At 38.3% G+C, this 12,573-nt stretch overlaps 4 protein-coding genes across 5 annotated transcripts; 1 reads left to right on the plus strand and 3 right to left on the minus strand.

The window, feature by feature from the left end:
* The first annotated feature begins 1,840 nt into the window (after positions 1 to 1,840).
* Positions 1,841 to 2,377, plus strand: LOC106329747. The gene has a single exon (XM_013768394.1). It carries the CDS (start codon positions 1,841 to 1,843, stop codon positions 2,375 to 2,377), a length of 537 nt encoding a protein of 178 aa, XP_013623848.1.
* A 396-nt stretch (positions 2,378 to 2,773) lies between these two features.
* On the minus strand, positions 2,774 to 3,937 carry LOC106333978 (F-box protein At2g05970-like). The gene has a single exon (XM_013772354.1). The coding sequence runs from the start codon at positions 3,935 to 3,937 to the stop codon at positions 2,774 to 2,776; it is 1,164 nt and encodes a 387-aa protein (XP_013627808.1).
* A 1,980-nt stretch (positions 3,938 to 5,917) lies between these two features.
* Positions 5,918 to 7,375, minus strand: LOC106331746 (uncharacterized protein At5g39865-like). 2 transcript variants are annotated; one of them, XM_013770152.1, is made up of 2 exons: positions 6,635 to 7,375; positions 5,918 to 6,352 (listed from the first exon to the last, which is right to left on the minus strand). In XM_013770152.1, exons 1-2 carry the CDS (start codon positions 7,160 to 7,162, stop codon positions 6,059 to 6,061), a joined length of 822 nt encoding a protein of 273 aa, XP_013625606.1. In that variant the 5' UTR covers positions 7,163 to 7,375; the 3' UTR covers positions 5,918 to 6,058. The 2 variants fall into 2 exon arrangements, with proteins under 2 accessions (XP_013625606.1, XP_013625605.1); XM_013770151.1 differs by having other exon boundaries at positions 5,918 to 6,486; positions 6,778 to 7,372.
* A 1,666-nt stretch (positions 7,376 to 9,041) lies between these two features.
* LOC106336388 (probable serine/threonine-protein kinase DDB_G0278509) lies at positions 9,042 to 11,991 on the minus strand. Its single transcript, XM_013775215.1, has 3 exons — positions 11,333 to 11,991; positions 10,169 to 11,255; positions 9,042 to 9,551 (listed from the first exon to the last, which is right to left on the minus strand). Exons 1-3 carry the CDS (start codon positions 11,791 to 11,793, stop codon positions 9,267 to 9,269), a joined length of 1,833 nt encoding a protein of 610 aa, XP_013630669.1. The 5' UTR covers positions 11,794 to 11,991; the 3' UTR covers positions 9,042 to 9,266.
* Between the last annotated feature and the right edge of the window lie 582 nt (positions 11,992 to 12,573).

The raw sequence follows: 12,573 nt of genomic DNA on the forward strand, positions 1-12,573 counted from the left end.
ATGATTTTGAAGGAGTGGAAATTGAGGAACTGAAGTCTTTATTGGATTATGAATGCTCAGAAGTGGATAGGAGTATGTTGATTAGTGCTGTATCTATTGAGGAAGTGAAGAATGTTCTATTCTCAATGGCTGCAGACAAATCTCCGGGCCCTGACGGTTATACCACGGAGTTCTTCAAAACTACTTGGCATATCACCGGAAAAGATCTAGTTACAGCAGTGCAATATTTTTTTTGATAAGGGCTTCCTTCCCAAGGGTATCAACTCCACCATTTTGGCCTTAATTCCAAAGAAGAATGACGCGATCACCATGAAAGACTACCGTCCTATATCTTGCTATAACGTCATCTATAAGGTATTCTCGAAACTGTTAGCTAATCGGATGAAAAAGCTGCTCCCTCTCTGAACCAGTCAGCCTTTGTAAAGGATCGATTACTAATGGAAAATGTCCTTCTAGCTTCTGAACTAGTGAAGAGTTATCACAATGATTCAGTTACAGAAAGGTGTGTGGTCAAGATTGATATATCAAAAGCCTTCGACTCGGTGCAGTGGTCTTTTTTATTAACAGTGCTGGCTGCTATGAACTTCCCAGAAAAGTTTATTATCTGGATCAAGAAGTGTATTGAGATGGCGTCTTTCTCCATTCAGATAAACGGAGAGCTTGCAGGATACTTTAACAGTAAGAGGGGATTGCGTCAGGGAAGCTCTTTGTCTCCCTATCTTTTTGTTATTTGTATGCAGACGCTTTCAAAACTATTGGATAAAGTTGCTCTAGAGAAAAGAATTGGCTTTCATCCGTACTGCAAAGATCTCAGTTTGACCCATCTTTGTTTTGCGGATGGTGTCTTAGTTTTTTCAGATGGGAGGAAGCAGTCTATTGAGGGTATCTTGGCAGTTTTCAGGCGATTTGCGAGGATGTCTGGGCTTAGCATTAGTCTTGAGAAGTCAACCTTGTTTCTGGCTGGTGTGAAAGCAGAAGACAGTGTGGCTATCTTGGATCAATTCCCGTTTGAAGCTGGTACCTTACCAGTGAGATACTTTGGTCTTCCCCTCTTGACCAAGAAAATGACAGTTCAAGATTACAGTAGGCTTATATCTCAAATTAGAGCCAGGATTTCTTTTTGGACGGCGAGGCACCTCACGTTTGCTGGAAGACTTCAGCTTATAGGTTATGTCTTGTATAGCATTACAAGTTTCTGGATGTCTGTCTTCAGATTGCCAAACCAGTGTATCCAAGAGATAAATAGTATCTGCGCGGCTTTCTTATGGTCTGGACCAGTGCTCTCAACTCATAAAGCAAAGATATCATGGCCGAAAGATGAAGGTGGGTTGGGGTTGTGCAATCTCACTGAAGCAAATAATGTTTACTGCTTAAAGCTTATTTGGAGACTGTTATCTACTCGATCTTCTCTGTGGGTGCGTTGGATTTGGAAGTATCTTATCAGGAAGGGATCGTTTTGGAGTGTTAAAGAGAGCAGCTTGTTGGGTTCTTGGATGTGGAAGAAACTGTTGAAATTCAGGCCTTTAACTTATCAGTTAACTCAAGTGGATATTCAGAGTGGTTCAAACACTTACTTCTGGTGGGATAATTGGTCTTCTTTGGGAAAATTGATTGAGCTAACAGGGAAAAGTGGTTGTATTGCTCTGGGTATACCTCTGTACACTACGGTGGAAAGAGCTATCCAGCTGTATCGTTCAAGACTGCATAAGCTCCCGGTGTTTATATAGATAGAACATGAAGTGATGAGATTGAAAAACATAGGTCTTAACACTTTGGAGGATGATTGTTTGTGGAAGAGGGAAAATAGGGATTTTAAGCCGGGTTTTCTTACTTCTCACACATGGAACATTACCAGAAATGTGTCGCCAAAGGTGGGTGGAGCAAAGGGATCTGGTTCTCGGAGGCTACTCCCAAGTTTGTTTTCATAGTGTGGCTTGCTATGCATAATAGGCTTGCCACAGGAGACAGGGTGTTAAAATGGAATCCTCAAGCCATCACTACTTGCTGGCTTTGCAAGGTGGAGGATGAAACCAGAGATCATTTGTTTTTTTATTGTCTCTATTCAAGAGAAGTGTGGAAGGGGGTCACTGGTAATATGGCGGGTAATGGTGGTTGCAGTTGGAGTCAGGTGACTCAAGTGGTGGTAAATGGTTTGCAGGAGAGAGTTGCTACTTTCCTTTTGAGATATGGCTTTCAAGCAGTGATTTATGGCCTTTGGCAAGAGAGGAATGTTAGAAGAGTGGGAGAATCTTCTCAGCCAGCAAATTGTTTGACTACTCTGATGGATAAGCTGGTGAGGAATAGAATCACCTCCCTTCGGAAGAAGAATGACAGAAAATATGAGAGAATAATGGAAGTGTGGATGGGAAGGAGCTGAGTTTTCTTCTCTTTTTGAGTTTTATTAGATTGAGTTATGTTTTCTTCTCAGTTTTAAAAGATTAGCAGTATCTTTGTACAAAAGTTTTTTTTTGATATGAATAAATTTAAAATTCTTTCAAAAAAAAAAAAAGATAATGATTTTTAAGTTCCTCCGTTTAGGGAAATAAATGACTTGCAAACCTTTTTTTCATCTAAGAATCATATAATATCTCTATACGCATCCCCCAAATTGGGTTTAGTTAATAGTAATGATTGCACAGAATTGTGAGACTAACAACACGCCTAACAACAAAGACTCCGGTATGACAGTAAATCAACATTATATATCATTTCACCATTTAGAAGTAACAAAACAAAAACTAAGACATGATGAGGTGCAAACAGCACAGTTAGACTACGCGTCTAGACCCGGGAAGAACCATCGAGCATCAGAGAAACGAACAGAGGAGAAAACACATTGAGGCAAAGGTTCAATCTCATGGGTGGTGAGATCAAACACAAATATATGGTCAGGATTTGTGCTGCCATTATCGAGACCACTAAAGTAGATTGAGTTCCTCTTGATCCCTGGAATGTCTTTGGCTACAACAGTGATACCCATGTCTAAGATCAGCGCCTCATCGCCCAGAGAGTCGACTACTTCCCAAGTAAGCTCAACAGGGTGCATTTTGTAGACGAGAAAGCGCCATCTTTTGAACTTCTGCAACACATTAACTACCTTCAAAACTTGTCCAGAGACTGTACTGACTGCAATGTATAGCCTGCTGTCAACATACTCTTTCACATAAAACTCTTCTTCTTTCAGATGCAACTCTTTGTCTTTGCTGAGGAAATCCCAAAAGGCATACTCAACTGGAGGATAATTATCTTCAGAGACTTGTTGTGGATCATCTCCCGAGAAAGACCAGACCTTAACAGGATAATTGTAGTAACGACGAACGTAGAGCTGTTGGGATGTGGGTTCGTATACCATTTGTTTGTAGCGCCCTTCCCCGTAACGAGAGGAGATCCTTCGCCACGAGTGGTTCCCTTTCTTTGTAAAGACAGGGTAACCCATTACACACGCAACTAAGTAATCTTTGCTTATGTCGTCTATCCAGAGACAAGCTACGAGGTCTTGGGGTTTTATATCAGAAGGTCGTTCGTATTGAGCATAGTCAGTGGTTGGTAAATCAATCCTCTCACCGGTCAAAGGATTTATAATGTAGAGATTCCAAAGAGCGTCCAACATCAGGAGCCAGCTTCCATAAGTAGCAACACAGCTACTCTTAACAAAGTAAGCACCGAGATCTCTGGTTTTGTAGGTTTTGTCTCTGTCTTCTGGAACGAACAACACGCAACTGGTGTTGTTGTTTTCGTTGTTATTGTCGTTTTGCGGGAAGAGAATCAGCCATGGAATCTGATTACGTTTTGGGACGCAACCTCTCAAAGCAGTGCGCCACGAAGAACAGACTGATCTTCCTCGTTTCAGATTTGTGAAACTCAATCGTTCGAAAACACATTGAACCAACTCAGGACAAAGCTCCGACCAGTTAACTTTCTTCTTGTTTTGAGTCATGTTGAAGCCTAAAAGATCGAAACTCTGGTCTTCAAATCGTCTGAGAGTGCCCTAGTGACAGCAAAACCCTAGAGAGTCGCTAACTATATATTGTGAAGCAAATAACCAGAAAATAATGTATAATTAAAATTTGTTAGTCTTGACAGCAATTAAATAGAGATTAGATATATTTCCTGTCGCCAAAAAAAGATATATTTCCTGTTTTTTTATTGATAAAAAGATATATTTCCTGTTTTATTTGTGATAATTTGCTAATTGAATATATTTTAAAAAAAAATATATGTATTAAGAAAATAAATAAATATTTATTAATTTTATATGAAGATTTCTTTTAAATTGATAAATGGGAACCCATATAAAATATGTTCACTTTTATACAATAAACAATAGGCGTTTTATCAGCAATTGAGGGTTTAATAGTTTAACAAAAATTTATAAATAAATATGATTTTTAAATATTTAATATTTAATTAAATATAAAAAAATTATATAAGATAAAGCTTTTTATTTCAATTAAATATCTTTTATTACATAAATAATTTTTGAAAACAATCATATATATATAATCATAATATATAATGGTTTTAGATAATAATGATTATTAACTTAATAAAAAAATATAACCAATTATTTATGGATGATTGTATATTAAAAAATATAACCAATTATTTATTAAAAGTAATAAAGATTTTAAACGCTTTAAATTTTAGTGTGAAAGTGAAAAACTTACTTCACAAATGATATTATAAATATTTTTGAATTATTGGTCAATTTTTTTCAGAATTATCATAATGAGTGACTTTGATTGTGAAATTTGTCTTATAAGATAAATGGTTAATATATATTATAAGATAAATGGTTAATATATATTAAAATAAAATCGGTTTAATATTATCAACCAAATATAATATAAACATATATATATACACATTATATAATATTATAACATTACCAATTTTTGTCAACAAATATAATATATTTAACTATGATATTATCGTTAGAAGTTTTTTATTATTCACAAGATAACGATAAGTAATCTGCTAATCACTCAAATTATTTTTGAAAATTAATAATAAAACATAAAATATGATTAAACCTAAATTATGAAAAACATGACAAATCATCAAAGTTAATTGTCAAATAATAGTAGATATATATAATATAAATGGAAATCAAAATAACATTTAAAACAGAAATAGTAAAAGAGGTGTTATAAAATACCTTACACTTATATGTTTTGTATATATAATTAGTTACAATTTCTTGTATTAGTTACTACTGTTAGAAAACCATAGGATTTAACTATATATAATATTACCATTAACTAATATATGTAATAAAAACTTAATCAATTGAAAAAAAATCGATTGCATATAATTAATCAAAAATTGTGCTACAGGATATGGAAAATAAAGAGAACACGTGTTATTAATATTTCTAATAATCCATTTCCATTCTTTATGAAATGTCTACAAGTGAGTTGCAAAAGGACTAAAGAGCGCTTCGCCCATACCACAATGCCACACATTACACGGAGTCAGTATCGATCCAACGTTACTTTCATTAACATTATATTTCCATTGATTAGTTCATCCACCATACAATGAATTCATTTCTCGTAACATGTTCTTCAAGTTTCAAACATGATCACTGAAACTTTTAACTTAGGAAAAAGGTTAACACTCCAAAACTATCTCATTTAACCTTTATGTTTATATATGGTCGAAAATGTTATCAATATCATATAGTTCATTATTTTATATTATACAGTATTAAATATTTTTAATTGTGAACATAACAACAGTTACTGAGCTGCTAATCACGTTCACATCACACTGATCATTATTATTATTATTATTTTTTTTGTTCAACCTCACTGATCGTTATTTTAAGAAGAAAATAATGTTAGCTACTGAGCTGCTAATCACGTTCACATCACACTGATATAATGATTTATTTTTCTGCTTCTAACGAATCTAATTATCTAAAGACAAGCTGAAGCTACCACTTTCCATTTCGAATTTTACAAATTGGAATTTTCTGAATTACACAAAACAATTATTAATTATTCCAATATCTTCATGTAGAATATTAAACCAAAAAAAAAAAGTAAAATAAAATCTAGGAGTCAGGCGTGAGATGCGGAAACGAACAAGACGAACACCTGACGAGACCGTTCTCGTTACAGGCCGAGCACGTGCTAAACCCTAGCTTCTCCGTGTGCACCTTATGGCTACCGTGACAGGCGTTGCACGGTACGAATCTGTGACCGCCGCACGTCTCGCACACGCATGGCTCAACCCTCGGCAGCTCTTGCACGAGCTTCTTCAGCTCTCCGATCTCGTGAAGCTGTTTCACCTCCTCAGCTCCCCCGACGTAACGGCCGCCGATAAAGACTCGCGGCAGCTTCGGCGTCTTCGGAAAATCCTTGTCGCCGCTGCCGAAGATCCGGTCCAGCTCGGCTGCGAACGACGCGTCCATCGAGAGATCTCGCTCGTCGATTCGCACGAGGAAGCTGCGGAGGATCGCGGTGACGGCTCGGCAGGCTTTGCACGGTACGAACCTATAACAGCCGCACATCTCGCAAACCCCTCGCTCAACCCTCGGCAACTCTTGTACGAGCTTCTTCAGCTCCCCGGTCTCGTGAAGCTGTATCACCTCCTCCGCTCCCCCGACGTACCGTCCGCCGATAAACACGCGCGGCAGCTTCGGAAGATCTTTCTTCCCGCCGAAGAAGATCCGCTCCAGCTCCGCCGCGTAAGACGCGTCCATTGAGAGATCTCGCTCGTCGATTCGCACGGGGAAGGTGCGGAGGATCGTCGTGACTGCTCGGCAGTCCTCGAACGTGGGACGAACGACGCGGAGGCTGGTGAAGTAGACGACGATGCTGCTCTCCGCGCCGGGGATTGAAATACGTATAGCATCCGGTTCGGGTTTCGATTGCTTCGGATCCGGTTCGGGATTGCGACGTATAGGCTCGGAATCTGCGCGGAGGAGGTTGTTAGACGGACGAGTCGGCCAGGAACGGAGGATCAAATTCGCGGCGCAGACTCGGTGGAAGACTCTAGAAACGTGGTTAGGAGAGGAAGAGGGAGAAGCGCAAGGAGATGAAGGGAAGGAAGATGAATCGTCGGTGGTGCAGAGGTGGTGGATGTCTTTGAAGGAGGCGGTGGGAGAGAAGGTGTTGTGAATCTTAACCGACGATTTACGCCACGGCCGCCACATTGACGGTGTAAGAACGGCGGAGTAAATTAGGGTTTGTGTGTATTGAGAGATTTGCAGAGAAAAATGGAGTTTGGGAAGAGAGAGAGAGAAGGGACGGGTGGTGGTTAAAACAAAAGTGGTTGGTATTGTTAAACCCTCTCTCTCTCGTTTCTCTTTTATTATTGTTAAACATTGGTTGTGTAAAAACAGGGTGATTTAACGTTACTAATTATAATTAGGTGGCTAATTATAGTTGTTATTCTGTTTTAATGCCTTTTTCATTTTACAACAATATGTAATTTTATCACACATATTAGAAGGAAAATTAGGAATTAATAGCACATGGCCTGATAGTGTTTCTACAATTTAGTAGTAATAGAGATGAAACTTAAATAAATCTTCTGAAATAAATTGCAGGTGTAAGCATAATTTTTTATTACTAGGAAATTTAATTGAAGCTTTTTGTTATACAAACTTAGCTACAAAATTATATAACATCACATTTTCTTGACTATATGTGAAGCTACATCGATACTTTTTTTTTTTTTGGACAAAAAGCTACATCGATACTTTCTACATTTTCTAAATTGTAAATTTGTATTTTTATGCAATTTTTTTTTGTCTCAGCGCTCTTTGGACAATCTTTTTTGTACTACAGAAATTGGATAAACACTATGAACTTTAATAATACTAGTACCGAATAATAAAGGCTATTGGTGACAACAGGTAATGAATGGGTGTCGTTCAATCTTCCTCTTAGTTCCTTCCCGAGAGCAAAAACACAACATGTGAAATCAATTACAGAAACTGTTTTGTTATTCTGTACTAAAACCATTTTTAGTTTTGTAAATACAATGCAGAAGTCAAAGTGGGAAGCTGGCGATGGTTACTGAGATTTTGTGTTCATAGAATATACAATACTCTATATAAAATACAGCTGTATTAAACCTTTAATACTATAAGATAAATAAGAAGTAAGAGTAAAGAGGAATAATCACATGAGGCAGGACCACAATGATTACTGTAACAAAAGTACAGAGAAACATTTAACTCTTATGATCTTATCTATAAATATGGAGACTAATAAGTTGGTTTTCAGTGAAAAAGGTCTTTGACAACTTTTGATGACCACACAAATTAATAGCTTAGTATTTATTTTGCAGGCCAATTTTGTTGTATATCAGATTACACAAACACACAACAAAAAGATTTTAAAATGGGATTCATTTGGGAAAAAGACATGAGGAGAGCCAAAAGGTTAATCTATGATTAAAAATCAATAATTGTGGATTGAGGAGGGGGTACAACTAAAAGGGCACGTGGAGTAGTGGATTCTGAAAAGTATCACGTGGCACCACCACTTTGACGAAAGCTAAAGATGAAATGTCTCATTCTTCCCCGAAACCCAATATTCCTCCAATTATCTTCTTTCTCACAGTATACTAGTTTTATACGTGTGTGTGTTCGTTCAAAAAAAGAAAAGATTGTACGTGTGTGTGTAGGCCTATGGATTTGCTTTGTGACGGGCCTCTCAAACAATCCAAATCTATTTAAGCATAAACTTCTAGGAATTGGTCTGCAATTTGTTTCTGCCCTCTCCAAACTATCTTTAACTTTTGGGCTTGGCCTTTAGTTGTGAATCAGTCCTCTGCTTGTTCAATGTTGTAATCTTGCTACTTGTTAGTGACTTAGTTCAAAGATGCCAAACAAGTGGTCAAGAACCTGGAACTAGACTCTTCATTTCATTTAAAAGTTGATAACATCAGACACGAGCCTAATCTGAATGTTAGAGATGTTTATCTTTTGTTACCTAAAATGTACATTTCACTAATTCATATGCATTTTAGTAGTCATGTTTTACAGAGATCTTCCACAATGTCATTGTAAGTAGTGAAAGATGAGCGAGATGATATTGTCCTTTCATATAAAGAGCTTCGGCCTAAAGCAGACCAAAGAGGCCGTGTCAAACCAAACTTACAGAACCCCTTTATGTCCTTGTCTCTTTCCAACCCATTCATTATCATATCACTATTATGATGGATACAATACTAGTTACTTACGACTTTTTAGTGTTACAGTTTGGATATACAATATGACCTTACCAAATACAAAAAAAAAAAAAAACTTAGCGTGACATGGCGCGGAGCAACGAGCTATGTATATCGGAGAAGTTGGGGCGTTTGGAGGGAGAGTTGTTCCAGCAATTGATCATCAGAGTTCTGAGAGCTTGAGGGCACTCCTTTGGGATCTCCGGTCTTAGGCCACAAGCGGCTATCCCAACAGCCGCCTGCACAGGCGAGCAAGAGGCGTAAGCAGCCTCTCCTGTTACCATCTCCCACAGCACCATCCCGAAACTATAAGCATTGCTCATCCAAGTCTCTCTTGTGTTCTCCGGGTCACCAGCTATAATCTGGTTTCAACCATGCCAATAAACAAACAGAATTATAATATTTTACAAGTTTCATCAGATGAAATCAAGTAACTTCGTCTCCAGATTCCAGAACTAAGCTAAATGATTTGATATGCAAAACCAAGAACCAGTGTGTTCTAGTAAAAATGATCTTTTGGTTCAAATCAATTGGAATAATTCATTTAACTCAAAACGGTTGGGATTCTCAATCAATGAAGTGACGAAATTGGACGTGTCTAAGGCGCTTTTGTGAAGATTAGACAGAACCTAATAAGATTTACACTTGTCTAGGATATATCAAATCAAAGTGAACATCCAACAACTGCCTAGACAAACAGAAAAAGGTAAAGCAGATATGGCAAAAGCAAATAAACTTGTTTTGTTCAAAACAAACAAAAACAAAACAAAATGCAGTGGGTCATATCCGGACAACAGAGATGATGCATGTATGATCTGCGACTTGTTTATACCAAAATTATGATAGCGGAGCAGATAACTCTGTATTATTTGGCTTAAAGGTTATAAAATAGATCTGGAAATGGCAAATTATGATGATACTTCACAATCTGATTCTCAAGTTATCTGTTGAACAAAGACAAGAGTTCAAGAACACAGACCTCAGGTGCAAGCCATCGATAGCCATCAGTTTCGTACTCCACGGCCTCACCAAAGCTCTTACAAGCTGTAACTATTCCAATATCCCCCAAACATGCGTTGCCATGTTTATCCAGCAGTATTCTTTGTGCGTTAAGATCCCTATACGCAACACCATGATCATTCACAAACTTCAGCCCTTCGGCTATGTCAACAGCGATCCGCAGTATCTGCTTACTTTGAAGCTTCTTGTTCTTCAACATCAGTTCATGGAGTGACCCGCCTTCCATCAGCTTCGTCACAACGCATAATCCGTGGTTCTCGTCGATGCAAACGCCGTAGAACTGCAGAATGCTCTTGTGTCCACACGTCATCAGCTCCAAGAAATCTTTCCTGATCTCAAACTCGTATGAGTTCCCCTTATCACAACCTTTTAGTTTCTCGATTGCCACCCTTTTCCCTCGGAAGATTCCTTTGAAAGAACTCGGTCCAATCTGATCACCAAACTCAAAACTATCGGAACTCAACAGCCATTTTCCGATCTCACCCCCACCTGATTTTATGGTCTGCCATTCATCTACTGATACAGCGAACGAAGAACTCGGAAGTGGAACTTGAAGCTGGATCACACTGTTCATACTCTCTACCCCTAGCCTATTACCATGTTGAATGGACTCTTCTTCAACACCACCAAGTTCCCCTACACCACCGTTCTGCTCTTGACAGCCACAAAGCCCAAAAGGGAGCTTAACGGAAGTCGATGTCGGTCTTGGCTTTCTAGTCACAGACTTGAGGGCGTTCTCTACACGAATTTTAAACAAACTCTCTTGTCCAGACTGGTCCAGAAGAAGAACAACACCGAGAGTCAACCCTTTCTTCTCAAAGATCTGTAACTTCTTGCAGCTAATCGAAGCACCATCAAGAGCCCCCGACATGGTTGACCACGAAAGAGAAGAGTTACAAGCGAACGTGAGCCTGAGAACTGAGCCTCGAGCTCCTTCACTAGACACTTCTTGAATCATAAAGACGGGATTATCATCTCCAGAAGCTTGCTCTATCAGCTTCACGTGTAGAAAGACTTCCTTCATATCGAAACCAGCCTGACTATAACTGTTGAAAACAACCAAGCAACAATAATCAATACTCCATGAGTTTCCCTAAATAGAAACTACTAAATCTGAATTTACCTGAAAGGCAAGGAATCGTAATGCTTCTTGAGATTCGAAACGAGCTTCTCCGGTAACTGACTCCCAGGATACATCTTAGCGAGGTTCCTCACTACAGTCGCCCACAGTAGCTTCCTCCCGCCGCCGACATCCGCTCTCGGAGACGGACCTCCTCCTCCTCCTCCGCCGCCGCCGCTCTGGTTGTTGTTGTCCCGAGCTGAATCGAGACTGAGCGAGTTCTTAAGCGACGCAATCGCGCCGGACACGTTGCGGCTGAGACGCTGAAACCGCTTCTGCATAGCCGACGAGCTCTGATCGAGAACCGGCGCGGATCCTTCGACGTTCAGAGCCGTCTCGGGGGGAGAGGTGATGAGCGACTCGGACCTGTCGTGAGTGCGCATGAGGACCTGATCCACTAGATCGTCGTCGAGAGCGTCTCCGGCTCCGGCGCGGCTTGACCAGCACTCCAGAGCTGCAGCCATTGTGTAAGGTGTTCGTTACTCTTAGGCAATGACTGTAGAGCTATGAGAGATGGAGTGTGTGTGCTCTTCAGATTTCAGATATTTTTTTTTTTTTCAGATTTCATCTTCGTTTGAGCGTTAAGTGAAGAGAGTACGACTGCATTTATGTGAGACAAGTACGATTTTTGAGACGGTCTGCTTTCTCGATCTACTACTACTACGCTCCTCTATAATTTATTTAATTTTATTTTAGTAAAATTATAATGTTGGACGAAACAAATGTTTTTTGTTTAATTTATTTCGGATAATTAGATGGATCTTAGTTGTGGAGGGTGGTCCCTGCAAACATAATTGTGTTTTATCTAAATGATCATCGAATCCATATAAATACAAAAATGTTCTACAATTATTAAAGTTATTCAAAAGAATTACAGTTATTAAGATTTAGGAATTTAGTTAGGACGAAAAGAAAGATTAGTATTCACACTTGGAAAAAGTTTTAAAACACTAAGGCTGATATTTATTTTATTTCATGCTTGAGTCGTCTAAATACTATGAGCGCAAATGAAAAAGAGCTGGACAATTGTAATTCTAAACATTTTAACTGATCTATCACATTGTATAATTGATGCAGTTACCTATAACTTTATTAATGATTAATAATTAGCAGATTCAATGAAAAAAATATATTATAAAAATTAGAAAATATATTAGCGTAGTAATATATAGAATGATTAATTTAAGATAACAAATTATTTACCATATGGAGTATATGATATAAATATTTATTTTAGTTTTGAT

The sequence above is a fragment of the Brassica oleracea genome, chromosome C3 (genome assembly GCF_000695525.1).
Source record: "Brassica oleracea var. oleracea cultivar TO1000 chromosome C3, BOL, whole genome shotgun sequence".
NCBI lineage: Eukaryota > Viridiplantae > Streptophyta > Magnoliopsida > Brassicales > Brassicaceae > Brassica > Brassica oleracea.